The 21,008-nt window shown below is 32.8% G+C and overlaps 3 protein-coding genes across 4 annotated transcripts; all 3 read left to right on the top strand.

The window, feature by feature from the left end:
- Positions 1–275: 275 nt before the first annotated feature.
- LOC108345506 (probable aspartyl protease At4g16563) lies at positions 276–2,560 on the top strand. The gene has a single exon (XM_052878595.1). The coding sequence runs from the start codon at positions 896–898 to the stop codon at positions 2,330–2,332; it is 1,437 nt and encodes a 478-aa protein (XP_052734555.1). The 5' UTR covers positions 276–895; the 3' UTR covers positions 2,333–2,560.
- A 3,862-nt stretch (positions 2,561–6,422) lies between these two features.
- LOC108319675 (vesicle-associated protein 1-1) lies at positions 6,423–9,221 on the top strand. Its single transcript, XM_017550890.2, has 6 exons — positions 6,423–6,930; positions 7,020–7,090; positions 7,315–7,396; positions 7,499–7,614; positions 7,705–7,788; positions 8,690–9,221. The coding sequence occupies exons 1-6, from the start codon at positions 6,879–6,881 to the stop codon at positions 8,879–8,881; spliced, it is 597 nt and encodes a 198-aa protein (XP_017406379.1). The 5' UTR covers positions 6,423–6,878; the 3' UTR covers positions 8,882–9,221.
- Positions 9,222–17,404: 8,183 nt separating this feature from the next.
- LOC108319669 (vesicle-associated protein 1-2) lies at positions 17,405–20,519 on the top strand. Of its 2 annotated transcripts, none has more exons than XR_008248027.1 (8): positions 17,405–17,671; positions 17,762–17,832; positions 18,055–18,136; positions 18,241–18,356; positions 18,448–18,612; positions 18,698–18,748; positions 19,297–19,388; positions 20,073–20,265. XR_008248027.1 is itself a non-coding variant. In XM_017550880.2 (8 exons), the coding sequence occupies exons 1-8, from the start codon at positions 17,620–17,622 to the stop codon at positions 20,178–20,180; spliced, it is 723 nt and encodes a 240-aa protein (XP_017406369.1). In that variant the 5' UTR covers positions 17,407–17,619; the 3' UTR covers positions 20,181–20,519. The 2 variants fall into 2 exon arrangements, 1 of the variants encoding a protein (XP_017406369.1); XM_017550880.2 differs by having other exon boundaries at positions 17,407–17,671; positions 19,311–19,388; positions 20,073–20,519.
- The last annotated feature ends 489 nt before the right edge of the window (positions 20,520–21,008 follow it).

Here is a 21,008-nt window from a genome sequence, read left to right as displayed (position 1 = left end):
AGACTAAGATTTTTGAAAATTATGAAACAACTCACCCAGAAGAACGACGGAGACTTAAAAATGTAAAAGAATTTATAAGAACAGAAAGAAGATTAAATATTAGTTTATGATTTTAATATTTTTTTTCCTAATTTTATGCATTCCCGAATTAAAAATTATAGGATTATGCAATACGCTAAACAATATTTTTTTTCCTTTCTATTCTGAATTGGTTTCAATATATAAAAATTTCAAGTTCAGTACTATGAGTAATCTTAATTTCAAAACAATGAAAATGAAAAAAAAAGTACCTCTTAAAAGAATTAAAAATAAACGCAGACACTTGGATCATCTTCTGATCTTATCCCTCGTTTGAAGGCGAACTCTGAGAAAAAGCCAAGTCATGATTATATTCAAACATTAAAAATAAAACGAAATCCCGTTTAAGGAGGCCCAACAAGTGTTTAATAAAATAATTATGATTTTAACCAAAACCAACAAAGCGTTAGCGGGTTACAAAGTAAGAATTATTAAATTAGAGTAAAAAATTTATATTATTAAAAGAGTCATTTTGCAAATATAAGCTTGTACTTGTAGTCTTTTAAAATTGTTAAGAGTGTAGCATCCGTACAGGGAAAAAAACAAAACGATATATTTGTTGGTGGGACAAAAAGAAAGAGATTGAAGAGTATATTTGAGATGCATTTTGAAAATGTAAGTTAGCGTTGTTAAAAAAGATAAGTTCACATAAGAGTGTCGTAAGTGCGCCCGCCACCACAGCCACCAAATCCATTGCATCGCTGTCACTCTTCATCCCCTTTATAAACCCTTCCTCTCTTAAAACTTCACTCTTCCTACTGACACAACAAATTCAAAAACAACTCATTACTCTGTTTTCGTTCATGCACATTAACAGATGACTTCCACTATGTTGTTGTTCTTGGTTTTGTTCATCGTACTATGTCTTTCACATCCCTCCTTCCAAATGCTACTCTTGCCACTTACACACACTCTTTCCCATGCTCAATTCAACAACACTCACCACCTCTTGAAATCCACCTCCGCCCGTTCCACCGCCCGCTTCCGCCGCCAACTCTCCCTCCCCCTCTCACCTGGCAGTGACTACACCCTCTCCTTCAACCTGGGCCGCCAGGCCCAGCCCATAACCCTCTACATGGACACAGGCAGTGACTTAGTATGGTTCCCCTGCGCCCCTTTCGAATGCATTCTCTGCGAGGGAAAGCCCAACGAACCCAACGCCTCTCCGCCAGCCAACATCACTCGAAGCGTCGCCGTTTCGTGCAAGTCTCTCGCATGTTCCGCAGCGCACAACTTAGCCCCCTCTTCCGATCTCTGCGCAATGGCTCGTTGCCCTCTGGAATCGATTGAAACCTCCGACTGTGCCAGTTTCAAGTGTCCCCCGTTTTACTACGCTTATGGCGACGGAAGCTTAGTCGCGCGTCTGTATCGTGACTCCCTCTCTCTCTCTTCTCTGTCTCTTAGAAACTTCACCTTCGGTTGCGCACATACAGCTCTCGCTGAACCTACCGGAGTCGCCGGATTCGGCCGCGGTTTGCTCTCTCTCCCGGCGCAGCTAGCCACTCTGTCTCCTCAACTCGGAAACCGCTTTTCGTACTGCCTTGTTTCTCACTCGTTTGACTCTGAGCGAGTTCGAAAATCGAGTCCGCTCATTCTCGGTCGTTACGAGGAGAAGGAAAAGGAGAAGATCAATGGCGGTGAAATGGTTGAGTTTGTGTACACGCCTATGCTTGAAAACCCTAAGCATCCTTATTTTTATATCGTTAGCTTAATCGGAATGTCTGTAGGGAAAAAGAATATTCCCGCGCCGGAGATGCTGCGGCGGGTGAACCATCGAGGAGACGGTGGAGTTGTTGTGGATTCCGGCACAACGTTCACGATGTTGCCGGAGACGTTTTACAACTCGATTGTTGACGAGTTTGACCGCCGAGTCGTGCGAGTCAACCAGCGCGCGCATCAGATTGAGGAAAAAACTGGACTTGCGCCGTGCTATTATTTGAACGCGGTGGCGGAAGTTCCTGTTATGACGTTGCGTTTTGCTGGAGGGAATTCCAGTGTGGTGCTGCCTAGGAAGAATTATTTTTACGAGTTTTTGGACGGCAGCGATGAGACAAAGGGGAAGAAGAGGGTGGGGTGTTTGATGTTGATGAACGGTGGAGATGAGCGTGAGCTGAGCGGTGGGCCGGGGGCCACACTCGGGAATTACCAGCAGCAAGGATTTGAGGTTGTGTATGACCTGGTAGAGAAGCGCGTGGGATTCGCCAAGAGGCATTGCGCGTCGCTCTGGGATAGACTGAATCGGGACAAGAACTAGCGCATGCTGCACTCCACACACACTGGATTCCCTCCCTGTTCCTGCCACGGGTCGGGCCTTTCTGTAAATTGAAATAGGGCGGGCTTTTGGGTCATGCGCTGTGTGTCTACTTAATAGGAAAGCTATACACTGTTTCTTTCAAAACTCTGGATAGTTGTGGAATGGTATTGTAAAAATTGTAAGTAACGTAAATGATTTAGAATAATATTTATTTATTGAGGCCTGGAATTTATGTACTTGTTTAATTATTAGAATGGTAATATGTATTGGAGTTGCTGATGAACAGTGATGTCATGGGATGGAGGAAGCTGTCCAAAATTCCAGCTGTGAGAAAAGAGGCAAATAGATGATCCAAGGAATTATTGTTTCGTAAATTTATTTCAATTCAGTTTTGGCCATCCCTTTGAAGTTGGGACCATTGCTGCTTTGAGTCTCGACACGCCAATACAAAAGATTCTTGTCCATCACGGATTTTTTTCCATTTCATTAATCTAATTAATGTGTGATATATGATGTTCCACATGTAGATTATGGAGTTTGGAGCTGCAAACAACTTACGTTAAATTAACTCCTCTTAAGTTTTTTTATTTATATTTATCATTGGTAAAGTATTATATTTTATTGTGTTTTTAATCTTTAAATAATGTATATGTATGATATGGAAAAAGAAATAAGTAAAAAATAAATTGTTGTGTATGTGGATAAATTAATGGAGGAGGTAACACGAAAGTTGAATAGGTGTATCTTGGAATCATCATGAAATTGTGCTGCATGGCTTTGATTTATTCTTACCATAACTAGGTTCTCTTCCTTCGAATTGTCATTCACAATAATTTTTATTATAAGTTCGATTTTCGACGAGGAAATGTGAAACTAACGACGACGAATCACTCCATGCGGGTAGCCTGCCCCAAAGGTGTGGCTGACTTTCTCGTCAAAGAAGAACCATTGTCACGGACTTGATGTTGTCTAACGTGCCATCAAACTTCTTCACGAACTTGATGCTGACTACATTGATGATGCATACAACAACGTTAAACAATCAAACATGAACTCATGAATACAATCCTAAGGGGACAAAGAAACCAGTTATAAACGAAGGAGTCAATATGATAGGAAGATGTATGTAGTAAAGGAAATTTGATATGTTTAGTTCTTCATGGCATAGAAAAAAATAGAATTTATTTGGTCGAGAAATTGACTAGAAGCAGGAAAATTGCGAGAGGTGATTGGTAACACAGTAATTAACCAGACGAATCGTGTTGCATTGGCAATGTATTAATGATTATGAAGCAATGGGAAAAAAGAGGTTGAGTGAGCTTTTTTAGAATGACGACACTTTCCACTTCCATGTCCATAATTTGGAACACTATTTATTATGAACTGAACTTCAGGTCTTTTCCTCATCTTCGAATCTACGTCAGGGGAAGTCCTTGACAAATGTGGATCACGTGCACATAAAAAAATTATTACGCAACAGAACGAGACATAATAGTAAAATACATATTTGGTGACGTAATATATAAATATAATAAAAATAAACCATTAAAAGTGTTAATAATATCCAGAATCGATAACGTTGTTTTAAAAATTTAATAAAGGTACAGTGGTGAAGTATTTTGACGTAGCAGTGATTGCGTGAAAGAGGGTTAAAAAGTTGAAGTTCCGATAAGGTGACGAGGCGCTGACTCGTGGTGTTTGAAGTCTGGATACAGCTAGCTCTGTTGTCCCCATTGCCCCACACGTGTGCTTCTTTCTAGACACTTCGCCAATCACCTCCGCAGAGAAACTGTGGGATACACGCTTTGAATCGTTGAAGAAACGGGGTTACGAGATGGGCCTAATACCCAGGGAGGAGGATCGTATGGGCCTAAGGGCCGGACTTTGGGTTGTGTGTTTGTGGTGAGAGGTGCATGGACACCAACTTGAGATATGGTGGTAGTCCTGAGAAGAAGCACTTTGTTGTCGCATTAGCAGCAACAAATAAAAGAGGGACCACTCTGAAAACCTATCATAGCCTATTCTGAATTTCACAACACTTCTCTTCAACTTTGCGTCTTCAAATTCAGAGCCTTTTCTGCTCTCTCTGCTAATGTCTTCCTATCGTAATCAAAATGCTCACCGCCCCACAACACCCATCCACAGATCAGACTTCTATTAGGTTCCATTGCGGAAATGCAATTCCAAATAATAATTCAGATTTCTTAATTATCATTCTTAATTATAGAATATGTTGACACATGAGTATGTATTAGGTTCAGTAGCTTAATAACTTATTTAAGAGGGCACATAGATTTTCAAACTTAAATATTCACGGAAGAAAAAAAATACAATATTCGAGATTCTTTCATATTTATTTTCTAATTTTATCTTTTAAATATTCTTTTTATTAAATTAATTATTTTAACAATTTTACTTTTTAAGTAATTATTTCTTTAAATTTAAACCTTTTTTAATTTTATTATTATTTTATTATAAAATTACCTACAAAATAAATAAAAACTATTTTACTATAAAATTACAAAAAGAAATTAATTTATAATATAATAATAAAATTGATAATATTAATAATTTTATTACCATTAAAAAATCTGAACACATAATGTATATTTTCAATAGTTATAATAATGAGAATCAAATCATAACTCAAGCAAATTACACAATCCAATTTAGATTTTTTTCCCCTCTCTATCACTAAGTTTTCTTCAAATAATTATCTACTGTAAATTTGGCATATTATGACTAATTTTTAATATGATTTTAGAAATAGTTAGTATAAAATTATACAAATTTAATACACAGGTACGCAACCTCCTGGTGCTTTATTGATGTCGCTTAGTCCCACCGAAAGGTGATTTTGGACTTGCCCCATGATGCCAAATTCCAGGCTGTTATGGTATGCTTAGTATAAAGTTGGTAGCAATGCATCCCTACCATCTTAATCATTAATATCGGTTTAGATGGATAATACCAAATTATCATCCATCTTCCGCAGCTAATTAATATTGCATAATATATTCCATGCACAGAATGAATATGCAATCTTTATCCATATCTTCTAATACTACCCATGTTTTTGAAAAGAAAAAAAAATTAGATACGCCTTTTCTTTTTCATGTTGGTATTAGTTTATTATTAATATTAATATTGTAACAATAACAATATCATCCGTTATGGATATATCTTTTTGTTTTTTAATATTTGGGTAATAAATTTCAAGTTCATCATCATACCTATTCACAGTTTAGGTAAGATTTTCAACCTTGTGTGTGACTTTTGTTTGTGTCAAAAGCTGTTTCCGTGCTCACTACGCCTCTTTCCTCTTTTACAATTTGTGATTATGATAGGAATTTCATTACATTGAGTTCACTTTTGGGTAGTGGCAAAATATTTCTTATTAATCTAAGTATGATTTAAAATATTTCTAGATTGATATATTAGTTTGATGGAAATTCTTTGTTAATGTGTAAACATTTGTAAATAGTAGTATAAAGGGCTTTGTATTCGGTTCAAACAGTTTAAGATTTTGGGTTTATATTTGTGTCTATGGTATATTAGTGTTAGAATTTTTTCTTGCACTTCCAATTTTTCTTTTTACCTCCAAACTTTTTCTTAATATCTAAACTACTTTTCATTCTGATAAGGGTACTTTTTTTGGAGAAGAATTGAAAGAGAAGAAAATTTAGAGAAACATAATCATGGACAAAAAAATGTTTTGGTTATATATATAAAAAAATGTAAAAAAAATTCAAGAACAAATGTTTCAAAAAACATTTTCAGATCCAAAAATACTTTTTAAAATATTCATTTCGAAATATATTATTTTATACCTTCTGGAATAAGTATTTTAGAATGTATTTTCAAATCCGGGAATTCCATATTTTATGACGAATTCAATATTTTATAAGTGAGGTGTAGGAAGCAACACCCACATTATTGTTGTGTGAAAAGCAAATTTGAGGCCGGTTCTTTTTGCACCCCAATATTGCTAAATGATAAGACACTTTTACCCTTAACTTCTTCTCTTCATTCCAGAAGCCATTTTTTTTTGTTAGAAGCAAGCATGTCTTACTAAAAAGGTTGAGGAAGTTCCAAAGAATTGGAACTTCAGAATGTCACTCACTGCTTTTGAATTGATTTTGATCATATTATAGAAAGCTTTGCACTCAAATTGTTTTAGTTTGATTATCGAATTCAATATCCTTTTAATACATCGAACGAACACAATTGATAGATCTGTTATTGCATTTGGTCATGTGATAGTAATCGACGTAATTTTAGTAATACCTTGTGCAGTTCCTTCCTTTGGTTTTTATTTTTATTTTTCTCTGTAACATGGCATAGTTGATAACATGACACGTCTTCTCCAGTTTCTTAAATGTATGCATAACTGAAAGTAACTAATTTTATGAAATACAACATCTATTTTTACGGGATAATATTTATTAACAAATAACTAAAAGGATTGAGTCAAGACTGACATCCCTGTGTGTGTGATCGGAATTCGAATTTCTCTGCGTCCGGACTCCGTCGATCCGTCTCCAACATGAGCAGTGGGGAGCTCCTCAACATCGAACCTCTCAAACTCAAGTTCCCCTGTCAGTTTCCCTTCGACTCCTTCTCTCTTTTTTTCTCCTAGGGTTTTCCTCACACTTCTCTCATTTCTTTTTTCTTCTTCTTGTTTTAGTTGAACTGAAGAAGCAGATCTCATGTTCTCTTCAATTGTCTAATAAGACCGATGCTTATGTCGCCTTCAAGGTAGCGCTCAATTTTGCTTTCGTTTTCCTAATTAGTTTGGACAGTTGTTCGATCTTGAGTTTTGTTTTTGCTTCTGTTGTGAGATCTGGCGGTTTTGATCGCGGCCGGTGAAATTAACGTGGTTTTACGTAATGTAGGATTTAAGCCGCACGTTTTTGCAGTGTTCCTTTGATGACTGCGTGAAATTTGCGTGTTTATGTTTGGATTTTGGTTTCGATTTTCAGGTGAAAACAACCAATCCGAAGAAGTATTGGGTTCGTCCGAACACTGGAATTGTCATGCCGCGATCTACTTGTGATGTTATCGGTACTGATATGATTACTTTGAATGCGAATTGCTACTTTTTGTTTAGTTGTGTTCTATGGCTGAGTAATGAATTGGGATTTTTTTTTTTTGTATAAATGGAAGTTACCATGCAAGCACAAAAAGAGGCTCCGCCTGATATGCAATGCAAGGATAAGTTTCTTCTTCAGATCGTAAAAACTGTTGATGGTGCTAGTACGAAGGACATCACTCCGGAAATGGTATGTGTTGTGCTAGTTGTTTTTGCATTTCATTTGACATTTTTTGTTATCTGGAATTACAAGATTTATTGTGCTGTTGGGATTGGCTAGTTCAACAAGGAGTCGGGGCATGTGGTCGAGGAGAGAAAATTGAGAGTGGTGTATGTTTCTCCTCCTCAAGACAAATTGGCAGAGGTAAATCAGAAAGGCCTTTCCTTTTTTTGTAAATATATGCAATTGAGTTATTAAGGAACAACCTTATGATTTCACTTGGAGAATATCAATTGGATATTAATTTCGCCAAGAGTTGTCTTCAATGTCTGATTTTTCATTTGGAGGTTTTAACAATAACAATAAGTAAACAAAGGCTTTCAGAGATTTCTTGCTCTTTCACAAACTCATTACTTGGAAAGCCTTCTTTTCTTGCTCAACTCTATTCACAATTTTTATTGATATTAGACTTCCAATCAAACCATATGATATGGAAAAACATAGAAATACATTACTCATGTTGATGCCGATTACTCGTTTAAAGATGGTTTTGAGAAACAAATCTTTCTTCAAGTGATGTATGTGCGATGTTTTATTCAGTCAATTTTTTCTATTATATATATGCATTTTGAATCCATTACAGGGTGAATCCATTGTATTCAAACACTTCTTTGATTTTTGGTGTAAGGAAAAATGATAAACGCAGATTTTCTGCATCAGCTATTGAGTTTAGTTTTTTGAACATTTGTGATGGATATGATTCATGTTTGTGTTTCATAATTTAACCCGTTAATTCCATGTATAAGATACTTCAACTTAGGATGTTTCAAAAAGCTGTTTTCTCTCTCCTCTGTAATGATCTGCTAAGAATGCAACCCTTCCTATCAATTACTTTCCTAAAATTTATGTTGGAACCACAGTCTTCCCGGATTTTTGCCAGAATTGTGACCGTGTGTTTCTGTTGTGGATAGCTGAGTATGATTTCATTAGAATTAAAGCAAGTACCTTTTTATGTGCCGTCACTGTTGTATTTGATCCTCTTTATATATTACTGTTAGCTTTGGAAGTAAGGAAAGACTTAATGCCATGATTTTACTGCTTGTAGGAGCTACTGAAGCGGGAAGGCAACAAAAGTCGTGGAGGTATCATATGTCATTATTGGCTTATTAATTGGCTTCCTTGGCATAATAATGGGGTACCTCTTGAAGAAGACCTAAGCAGTTCTGTGCTTCAATTTGATCGTAGTTTCTTTGTTCCTGACTTTCAAGCAATTATGAGAAAAGTGAAAATAGAGTAATTCTGCAGATGTTGATTTTTCTTTTTCTTTTTCCTGTTTCTTCTCTTTTTTTTTTTTGGGGGGGGGGGGGGGGGGGGGGGGGGGGGGGGGCGCGAGGGGGGGGATAACATTTTTGGAGTAGAAAACATTAGGGAAGTTGTGGGTCTGTGATTAGTCTGATTGTGAACTGACTCATACTTTCGGTAACATGCATTCTTTTTGTAACTTACCTTTCGTGGTTCATCTATAGTGACTAAATGATAATGTCAAGTTGTCAACTATAACCACGAAAAGAGTAGACACAAATGTGAAAGTGACAAGTTTAACATATTTGCAATGAATAAATTATTCTTTTCATCTCCATGAAACTTCCGTAGACCATGCTACAAGTCAATATTCTATCATGGTGGTTATTCAGAAATAATAATAAATACAAATTTATCGGAAGAAAAAATTCTTGATGTAAGACAAGGTTGATTATATGGACTTAGGAAAAAGGAAAAAGAATGTAGTTTTTGTGGCGCATGATGAGCAATATGATGTTAAAGAGGAAAGAAAAAGTGGTTTTGATACAAAGAGACCATGATTGATGTGTTTGGAGATAGAGTTGAGCCTGTTACATTATATAATGTTAAAATAGTCGTTTTCATAATGTTTACAGAAAGCTAAAGTAGTATCATATGGAATGTCCTTTGGCTGATAGGCTAGTTCACATCACACAGTTGCCAAAGACATAAAAGTTATAAAACAGTTTCTCTTATTTATTTATTTATTTTCTGTGGTAGCTGCAACGTCAACTACTCCTTTGATAGGTTTTAGCAGAATGAATCGTGCATGGTGTGTTCTAATCTATTTTGTGATTTCATATTTCTTGATTTCCAATGTTGTTTCAATAGACCATTGATGCACTATTCTTGATTGGTCAAATTCCTAGTTCTGGGTAAAGTAAGTAAAATAAAAAAAATGAAAACAAGGAAAGAGATGGTATAACTCTTCTTGTACAATTCCTTTCGTGTGTATTTACATTATATATTTTGTCACTCTATCCCAAAAAGACTGTAATTATTATAAGACATATTAACTACATTTACGTTAATATTGTATTTTTTATTTTCTGTAATTTTATTATATTTTTAAATTAAAAATATAAATATTAGAAGTTAATTTTTACATTAATTTATTATATTTGCTTTACTCATTTTCATTTTCTTTCTTTTTTGAAATTACTACGGAAAAACATATATCATTTGTTATAACTTTCGCATAATCTCTTAACATTATTTATCTAAGAAATGATAAATGTTTGTGAAGCATACATGCATGACCAAGTTTGGTTGTTTCAAGAAACAAAAGATGGCATCCAAAGGAGCATGGTTAGACAAATGAAACTTTCTAGTGTTTTCTAAGTCATTGGTGACACATGAATTTATATTGTTCAGGAAGCCAAGTTTTGAGAAAAGGAATTCCACAAGAGGTAGAGGGACTGGTGACCATGGTGTTAGGTGTTGTAATTTTTGTGTTATATTCTAAAAGACAAAAGTCCTATATTGTTTAGTTCACTCATATTCCAAGGGGTTTGCAGGTAGAAATTGAATGACATGAGTGAAACCAGTATAATTTTGAGAGTTAGAATTATAAGAAATGAACATATTATATTTTATCCAAAGAATAATATATTAAAAAACTTCCTAAAAAATGTGTTTATTATGACTTTAAGTAAGTAAAAACCCTTGGTGATGTTTATGAAATATATAAATGGTATTATTATGTCATTCAATAAAATGAGTTTCTTGTTATATTATAAATAATTTATTTAAATGAAACAAAATTCACCAATTATTATGTATTCATAATGGAGGTGATACAATTACACGAAGAAAAGTTGAACAAAAAATTATAATAAAATTAACAATGAAATCAAAATTTATTATTCTTAACATAGATGGAAATAAAGTTAAATGATTGAAAAAAATCTTAAAAAATATTTCATGAGAAATGAAAAAACTTAAATTTGTAGTTAAGTTTAATGTAATATCACAAAGTTTAATTTTTTTATCATTTTTAATAATTCTCATATCTTTTATGGTAAGAGTGGCAAAACAGGTTTGGACTTGCATGCTAGTTGTCAATTTGCTAAAATTTGGTTAATCAAGTTGAAGTTTTCAACCTATTATTAATCTGCTTTGGCTTACCCTACCTCACCACCAAATTGATAGACTAAAAATGAGGCATGACAGACTAAATTGTCAATCTACTTTTTCAAAATAAAAATAATAATTTAAGAAAATAACTTTTGTAATTATATTACTTGAATGATGCAAATATTTAATAATGTTTTAACTTAAATAATTAATACTAACATAAAGTTCTAATTAGTAGTTATGATGGAATAATTCACACACGAGTCCATGAGGTTATCTCTCGGCAGGGTAAATTAGGATTTTTAGCCCACTCCCTTATAAGATGTTAGCTTACCACATCTCATTTTTGGTAGACCATTTAAAACTCTCATAAATATTTGACAAACACAAACTTAATAAATAGAACACAAAAATAACAACATCTATTTCAAAATTTTGTGTTATTAATTAACTAGTCGCATAAAGTGAGTGTTTTTTATTTATGTAAAATTTGCTACACTAACTATACTCTGTATTAAATTTATTAATTTAAGATTCTTTTGTATATTGTCTTATATCAACTCCTACACATTACGTGTTATACGAGACTTAATAGTTTTTTTTTTCTTTCACCCTTTATAATATATAAAAAATTAGGTTTAATCATTCAGGAGGTCCTTATTTTTGAGGAGAATCTCAATTTTATCTAATTTTTTTTTTCGGTTTTTCAATTGGGTCCTAATTTTGTGAAAATTGCAACAATTGGGTCCCTACCGTTAAATTGGACTCAACGGGACACATTACAGAAGAAAGTGGACTTTTTTATTACTTTTCATTTTAAAAGTTGCCTTACATTTTTATTTCCTTTTGATTATTTTTCATTTTAAAAGTTTATCTACGTTATATTTCTTTCCTTTTATTTATTTTTCAATTCAATCAAAAGAAAACACAGAAAACAAGAACAAAACACAGGTCTTCTTCTTCAGACTCAACCCAAAATCAGGAACCCCAAAATCCCTAAAACGAAACCCTAATGCAGTGCCATGTGCGGCCACGAGAATGCCAACTAACAGAGACTTTCACTGCCAGAAAGCGAACCCAGATGTCGCAGAAACACCGCGCCTATCTGACCCATCATCTCCTTCCTTGCAAAGACCGCGTCAGAACCAAAAAAAGAAGAGGAGATTGACGTCCTCCTGATGCGAAACAAAACCTGAAAGAGGGGAGAAGAAATCGGTTCTCTACAGACCTTAACCAGAACCAAAAGAGGAAGGAGAATGGTGCCTCCCTATTTTGTCAAGCCTCTTTATAAAACAGGAAAGGAGAGAAAATCCTCTAATGCTAGGGTTTGTACGAGGAGTAAAAAACAAGAATTGGGAGAATTTCTGATAAGGGTTCGTCAGACTAAAAAAATGCCCCCTTGTGAAATAGGAGGTGGAAAAATGCAATGGATGGGAAGAAGACGTTGGGGGAGGCGTTGAATTCGGCGACAACGTCGAAGGTGTAGTCTCTCCTCCAACTACATCAGTGACTTCAACCTTGATTCTTCATTATTTTGATTTTTGATATTCCTTAATCTCGGACAACACACCGTTTTGTGTATTCGTACGGGGAAAACTTCCAAAATCTTAAATTCCTCTAAATAACCTTCTACTAGTTCTGGAATCTACTCAAATGCACATCATTAATCCACGTCAATTAAAAACACTCACTCCAGCGTGCCACGTCAATTAAGAAAGGGACTCCAGCGTGCCACGTCAATCACACACTAACGCCGTTGGGTCCAATTTAACGGTAGGGACCCAATTGTTGCAATTTTCACAAAATTAGGACCCAATTGAGAAACCGAAAAAGAACAGGACGAAATTGAGATTCTCCTGGAAAAATAGGGACCTCCTGAATGATTAAACCAAAAAATTATGGTAAATTTTATGTTATACTCCAAAAAGATAAAAAGTCTCCCGCTAAATAACGGTCAAATTCGAACATATTATATACACGCATACAAATTTTTTAATAAATTAATTTTAAGATAATGATATTTGGACAATATATTATTGATAATATTTTAATATCATCTAGGTTCATATTGATGTTTATGATTATTATTATTGATTGTAGAGTAATTTTGGACCAATCACAAAATAACACGTAAATAGTGTTAAAATGTTGTCATAGTATCATTATCCTTTATTTTAATGTATAATTATCTCTATTAATTAAATTAAAAAGTATTTATAGAAATTGGGAATTTAGAGCATTTGATTAGGCACTATTCTTTGGGAAGAGGTTAGGTCGCGGGCATTTACTGTTCAACAATCAACGTCCAACAAACCAACAGTAAATAGGTTAGCGATTCAAGAAAATTTATTTCTACTTTTTCCGAGTAATAAATTGGTTTATGTGTGATGATTTCCTAATAATAAATAACGAAGAAGATTAGAGGTTAATTAATTTTGGGTCTCATCTAATGGATTCTGAGCTTCGTAAATTCCAAAAGGTTGCCCCAACTGCAAACCTTTACAAGCTTAGCTGTCAACTTATTACTCGTAATAATATTAAATGAGTATCTCTACAAATATTGTAAGTTCATGTCTGTTCACATCTTTTGATCTTCTATAGTAGGATGGCAAAATAAATCTGTGCCCGTAGATATATGTGAATAAAATCTGTGACGGATAGTTAATACTCGTAGATATTTACTATATGTAATCCGCGGGTAGCGGATATTTTAATACCCGCTTATAAACAGGTTGGGTACGGATATTATACTATTAGTACCTGCGGATATTCGCTACCTACAAAAAATAAAAATAAAAATTTAATTTATATTTTATTAAGTTAAATTTAATTAAAATTAATATTAATTTATATTTTACAAGATTAAATTTAATTAAAATTGAATTTAAATTTATATTTAATTTAATTTATATTATATTTTATATATTTTTTGTAATTCTATTTAAATTTTATTTTAATAATTTATTAAAATATTTTTTTTTAAATATTTGCGGGTATCCGCGGATATCCACGAGTATCCGCAGGTTTTAAAATATCTGCGGATATTTTTAAGCGGGTATCCGTGTGGGTAGCTAGTGAATTTTTTTTTTTCCGACCCGTTGCCATCCCTAATCTCCAGTGCTTCATATTCTATTCATTTCACATTAATATATGTTTAATAAGTGAATTTTCATATTACTCTTAAGACCTTTACATAACTCTTTATTAGTAATATATTAAATATAGACCATAAACAAGAACTATTCATATCAAAATTCCTACACGTTAAATTACATAAGGGGAACAAAATATAACCCGATAAATGTTTTATCTTAGGGTCTCCATTATTCTCTTGATTAGAACAATACTATACTATAATTTTATCATGTATTTGATATAAGTGTTGGATTGGATTTATTATGTTCATAACCATGGGATTGATTTATTTACTTTTTTAAAAATAATAATAGAATACATTTTAGCAAGGACGTTTATTTGTTGAATCATATTTATAACAAATTATTATTATTCTTATTAAACTACCTACAAATGCTAATTTTATGTTCAAAATGTTTAATCTTTAATTAAAGAGGATTTTTATTACACTATACATAATACACAGTATCATAAGATTATAATCTAAGTTTTATAAAAAAAAATAAAACTTAAAATCAAAACTCAAAAATGCATAATTACTTTTCTACCTTAATATATATATTATAAAGGATATATCATAGTAAAACCCTTAAAAGTTAAATTAAGAACCTACAAAATAACTATTGAAATAAAAATGTTCTAGGAGTATGAGACTATAAGGTTCAACTCTTCCCTCTCATAAAAATACAATAAAATTAAAAAACTATATTAAATAAAGTAAAATTCTAAATATCAAAGTCTATCCCATGGAATATTTCAGATAGAAATTGAAAAAAAGAAAAAAAAGAAACAGGTGTTGGTTGCCTATTTTACATTTTCAGTAGTTACGCTAATAAAATCATGCTAAATTTCACTTAACATTATAGTAAAATAATAATTCTAAAATTCCTAAAATGTGACTTATCCCGTAAAATTTAAAAGATTGAATTTCCTATAGGTGTTTTGATAATAAGTTTAACTTGCAAAATTAATTTTTACTTTTAAACTAGTTTAAGTATGTCTGTGATGGTGAGAAGTGGAAATTTAGATGTATTGAAGATTTTCCAGTTAAGGTAAGATAGTAAAAGATATAATGACATTAATTGATATGTTATTATTGAAGAGTAAGAAGTAGGGTTTCATATGATAAGGATTGGAAATGATGGAAGCATTTGTGAACACTGAAAAGTATAAAATGATGAGCAGGAATGAGTGAATAGAGAGAGAGAAAAAGAGTATGATAAAGCGACTTTGTTTGTCTTTTTTTTACCACAACCTATTTAATATTTATCTATATATAGTTTCATTTTGAAAACTCTGCACTCTGCTGCTCATTCCTCACGTTTTTTTCAAACTACCACTTTTGGAAATTCAATTTATTACTTTCCATTTATTATTGACTGGTCAATTCAAAGTTTTCCATACGAATTGTCAAAATCATTCAAATTTACCTATATTTACATTAAAAGAATTATTAATTACTGTATACCAAAGAGAACATCTATCATTTTCTAAAACATTACGTATACGCATATATATTTAATATTTAACACTTAAAAATATTAATAAAATTACAATAATTTCATTTGTCTTAAAAAAATAACACAACCATTACCAATAATTTATATATATATATATATATATATATATATATATTAAAATTATATTTGACTTCTTAGTATACTTTTTTTATTATTTTAAAAACCCGAATCCGAGTGACAGTAAAATTGATGAACCGATCCACGATAGCTTATAATAATATACTATTTTATTTTTTCAACTAAAAATCAATCTAAAATATTCATCATTTTTATTCTACATGCAAACTTGTTATGATTAAAAAATAACGATAAATATTAATTTGACATTTCAATTTAAATATAATATCTTATTTTATTTCAACTTGTATATGTATTTTCAATGTTAAGAAACCCTAAATTTTATGTTTTATTTTAGTTTTCAATATTATAAAATTTTTATATTATGTTTATAATATTCTTATGTCTTATTTAATTATTCTATTAATTTTAATAATAGGGGTTCAATCAATATTGAAGTCCAATTTGAAAAACATAAGTTATTATTACTATTTATGATAAGAAAAATATTAAAAACTAGATACAAATCGACACGAAATTGAAAAGTGGTAAATATTATTGCTTTTAATTTTTTAAAATAAACAAGTAAACACAGTTAATTTTCTTAACAAAATTAAATAAATAAGTGATGAGTACCCTGATAATTACAGTAAGTAAAAGATATAATATAACATTATTTAAAAATAAATACTTCCCATGGTTATAAAAATTTTCAAAACTGAAAAAATACTTCTGATTTGTAAAAATAAGGTTAAATGTTATCTTTATTCCTTAATATTTTGTATTTTGGTCTTTTGACATTTAGTACATTAAGGTTAAATAATCAACAACTTGATATTTTATTTATTTTAATGAACTTATTTTCATGTTGCTCTACCTCAATCATTGAATAAGTAAACTCTGGTATGGAACTAGTTAACAGAATATAAGTTGATGATTTGTTTCTTATTAACTTCCATGTTAACATTGCCAAGTTAGTAAGAAGTCTTCTTTCTACTTTGAATTTTTTTGTGTGAAGAAAAAGAAAAGGTATAAGTTAACAAAGTTGACAAAAAGTAGAAAACTTTTATACCTAGTTTTAGAGATACATAGTAACTTACATGTGGTTAAACATTTTATTTTTATTTTATTCTTATATTGTTTTGTGCTTATGTTCTTATTTTTATTTTTGATTTTGTTAATGGTTACTGGAGTATCAGATGCATGTGATTCCATGATTGAGACTTCACCAAGAATCTCCCTCATTACATCACCAACACCAAATAAGAGAACACAAACCTTAAAAAAATTGAGAAAACCAATGATTGATGCAATTGCTCATTTCATGATAGACTAATCCTAAAATTGAATTTGGAGAAAGAAGAAGAAGCCAAACTACCAAGTTCTTGTTGGTAACAAAAAATAAATTAGAATCACATCAATACAACATGTGGACAAGGTGTAGAAACCAACAAACGCAAATAAACATGGAAGTAAGTTGTGGAACACATCTGTCAACATTAAACCATGAAAAAAACTAAAGTAAATATTTAAAAATGCATTACAAACATTAAATTTAAGGTAGGAAATGACATAAAACATGAAGAATGAAAATAATATTTAGCCTAAAATAGTTGGTGGCTCTGAAATTAGATTACATGGTTTGGTAAACTTGACTATCAAGCTGCGTTCTTAATATGTTAATAAATATATCGGTATTGGTTTGGTGATGTGAGTGTGGGAGCGAGGTGGGTACTGAATTCCAAAAACCGTGTCTGTGTATTCGCCTTTGAACGCACTTTGATACGGCCACTTTCTCCACCACAAAGAAAACAGAAAAGGGAAAACAAAAGCGTTTCCCTGTGTGTGTGTGTGTGATCGGAATTCGAATTTCTCTGCGTCCGGACTCCGTCGATCCGTCTCCAACATGAGCAGTGGGGAGCTCCTCAACATCGAACCTCTCGAACTCAAGTTCCCCTGTCAGTTTCCCTTTGACTCCTTCTCTCTTTTTTTCTCCTAGGGTTTTCCTCACACTTCTCTCATTTCTTTTTTTCTTCTTCTTGTTTTAGTTGAACTGAAGAAGCAGATCTCATGTTCTCTTCAATTGTCTAATAAGACCGATGCTTATGTCGCCTTCAAGGTAGCGCTCAATTTTGCTTTCGTTTTCCTAATTAGTTTGGACAGTTGTTCGATCGTGAGTTTTGTTTTTGCTTCTGTTGTGAGATCTGGCGGTTTTGATTGCGGCCGGTGAAATTAACGTGGTTTTGCAATGTAGGACTTAAGCCGCACGTTTTTGCATTGTTCCATTGATGACTGCGTGAAATTTGCGTGTTTATGTTTGGATTTTGGTTTCGATTTTCAGGTGAAAACAACCAATCCGAAGAAGTATTGTGTTCGTCCGAACACTGGAATTGTCATGCCGCGATCTACTTGTGATGTTATGGGTACTGATATGATTACTTTGAATGCGAATTGCTACTTTTTGTTTAGTTGTGTTCTATAGCTGAGTAATGAATTGGGATTTTTTTTTTTTTTGTATAAATGGAAGTTACCATGCAAGCACAAAAAGAGGCTCCGCCTGATATGCAATGCAAGGATAAGTTTCTTCTTCAGAGCGTAAAAACTGTTGATGGTGCTAGTCCGAAGGACATCACTCCGGAAATGGTATGTGTTGTGCTAGTTGTTTTTGCATTTTCATTTGACATTTTTTGTTATCTGGAATTACAAGATTTATTGTGCTGTTGCGATTGGCTAGTTCAACAAGGAGTCGGGGCATGTGGTCGAGGAGAGCAAATTGAGAGTGGTGTATGTTTCTCCTCCTCAACCACCGTCTCCAGTACCAGAAGGTTCTGAGGAAGGATCCTCACCTAGAGGTTCTGTTTCAGAGAATGGAAATTCCAACGGTTCTGACTTCACACAAGTGGGTTCTTGATTTATTCTGTTTTCTTTTTCCCTAAATTTCCTTGAATATCAATTGGAATGCCTTTTCTTATTGTGTTTTTTAGGTAGCGAGAGGGTTTACAGAGCGACCTGAGGCTCAAGACAAATTGGCAGAGGTAAATCAGAAAGGCCTTTCCTTTTTTTGTAAATATATGCAATTGAGTTATTAAGGAACAACCTTATGATCTCACTTGGAGAATATCAATTGGATATTAATTTCGCCAAGAGTTGTCTTCAATGTCTGATTTTTCATTTGGAGGTTTTAACAATAACAATAAGTAAACAAAGGCTTTCAGAGATTTCTTGCTCTTTCACAAACGCATTACTTGGAAAGCCTTCTTTTCTTGCTCAACTCTATTCACAATTTTTATTGATATTAGACTTCCAAGCAAACCATATGATATGGGAAAACATAGAAATACATTACTCATGTTGATGCCGATTACTCGTTTAAAGATGGTTTTGAGAAACAAAACTTTCTTCAAGTGATGTATGTCTGATGTTTTATTCAGTCAAATTTTTCTATTATATATATGCATTTTGAATCCTTTACAGGGTGAATCCATTGTTGTATTCAAACTCTTCTTTGTTCATATACTGTAAATTCAGCCCAGCTTGTAACTTCTAGAGTTGGTACTGTTAGACAACTTTATTTTTATTATAGTTGTTTGTTTACAGGCTAGAGCTCTTATCTCAAGACTGACTGAAGAAAAGAATAATGCAATTGAACAAAATAGCAAGCTTCGCCAGGAACTGGTGAGGATTTACAACATTGGGGTAGATAATTAAATTTACTCCTGTGTAATCTATATTTATTTTTCTTTTGATTATGGAGGACTTTAATCTTAAATGATGAGAATGATACTGCTTCTGATTCTGGAAGTTTCCTTTCATACGTTTTTTATTGTCTTGTCTCTGAAATATCATCATATATTCTAACTATTTCAAAACCCTGCTTGAACTAAAGGTAACTGAAAACAGATGTTCTGTGATCCAGTTTGTGAGTTTTGATTTTGGTGTAAGGAAAAATGATAAACGCAGATTTTCTGCATCAGCTAGTGAGTTTAGTTTTTTGAACATTTGTGATGGATATGATTGATGTTTGTGTTTCATAACTTAACCCATTAATTCTATATATAAGATACTTCAACTTAGGATGTTTCAAAAAGCTGTTTTCTCTCTCCTCTGTAATGATCTGCTAAGAATGCAACCCTTCCTATCAATTACTTTCCTAAAATTTATGTTGGAACAACAGTCTTCCAGGATTTTGGCCAGAATTGTGGCCGTGTGTTTCTGTTGTGGATAGCTGAGTACGATTTCATTAGAATTAAAGCAAGTACCTTCTTATGTGCCGTCACTGTTGTATTTGATCTTCTTTATATATTACTGTTAGCTTTGGAAGTAAGGAAAGACTTAATGCCATGATTATACTGCTTGTAGGATCTACTGAAGCGGGAAGGCAACAAAAGTCGTGGAGTATCATATGTCATTGTCGTATTAATTGGCTTACTTGGCATAATAATGGGGTGCCTCTTGAAGAAGACCTAAGCAGTTCTATTCTTCAATTTGATCGTAGTTTCTTTGTTCCTGACTTTCAAGCAATTATTAGAAAAGTTAAAATAGAGTAATTCTGCAGATGTTGATTTTTCTTTTTCTTTTTCCTGTTTCTTTTCTTTTCTTTTCTTTTTTTTGGGGTGGATAACATTTTGGGAGTAGAAAACATTAGGGAAGTTGTGGGTCTGTGGTTAGTCAGATTGTGAACTGACTCATACTTTCGGTAACATGCATTCTTTTTGTAACTTACCTTTTGTGGTTCATCTAGTGACTAAATGATAATGTCAAGTTGTCAACGATAACCACGAATAACATCAATCTTCAAGGATTCCATTATATGGTTTCATGTCATTAGAATTGAAAAGGAGCAGTAATGTTCTTAAAAACCATCTTCATCCTTAAGGAGCACGTGGCAGCATGATGTAACTAGGTTAGTCAACAGCTGAATGAGCTGAAAAAACTAAATTTGGTTTTAAAGTGTGTTGAAATTGAGTTTTTAAATACTTAGCTTTTTAGTTTAGTAACCATAATACTTTTATGTTTTACAATCAATTAAGTGTCTTTTTGAGCATGTGTTTTACGATCATAATCGATTATACTATGTTGCAATTGAGTACGATTCTTTGTTACACATAAATGGATCATAGTAGCACTAAAATCTCGTCTAGAGAAACTAATGTTCAAACAAAAATGCGCAACATGAAATTTATCGAACTAAATGAATATATTCTAAACAATTATCACTGCAAACCTCCATGCAACGACCAAATTCAGCATGGAGTATTATAAGAAGACATCCACTTAGGTGTATTTTAGAGTTTA

The sequence above is a fragment of the Vigna angularis genome, chromosome 1 (genome assembly GCF_016808095.1).
Source record: "Vigna angularis cultivar LongXiaoDou No.4 chromosome 1, ASM1680809v1, whole genome shotgun sequence".
Classification (NCBI taxonomy): Eukaryota; Viridiplantae; Streptophyta; class Magnoliopsida; order Fabales; family Fabaceae; genus Vigna; species Vigna angularis.
This window is presented reverse-complemented; position numbering and strand designations above follow the sequence as displayed.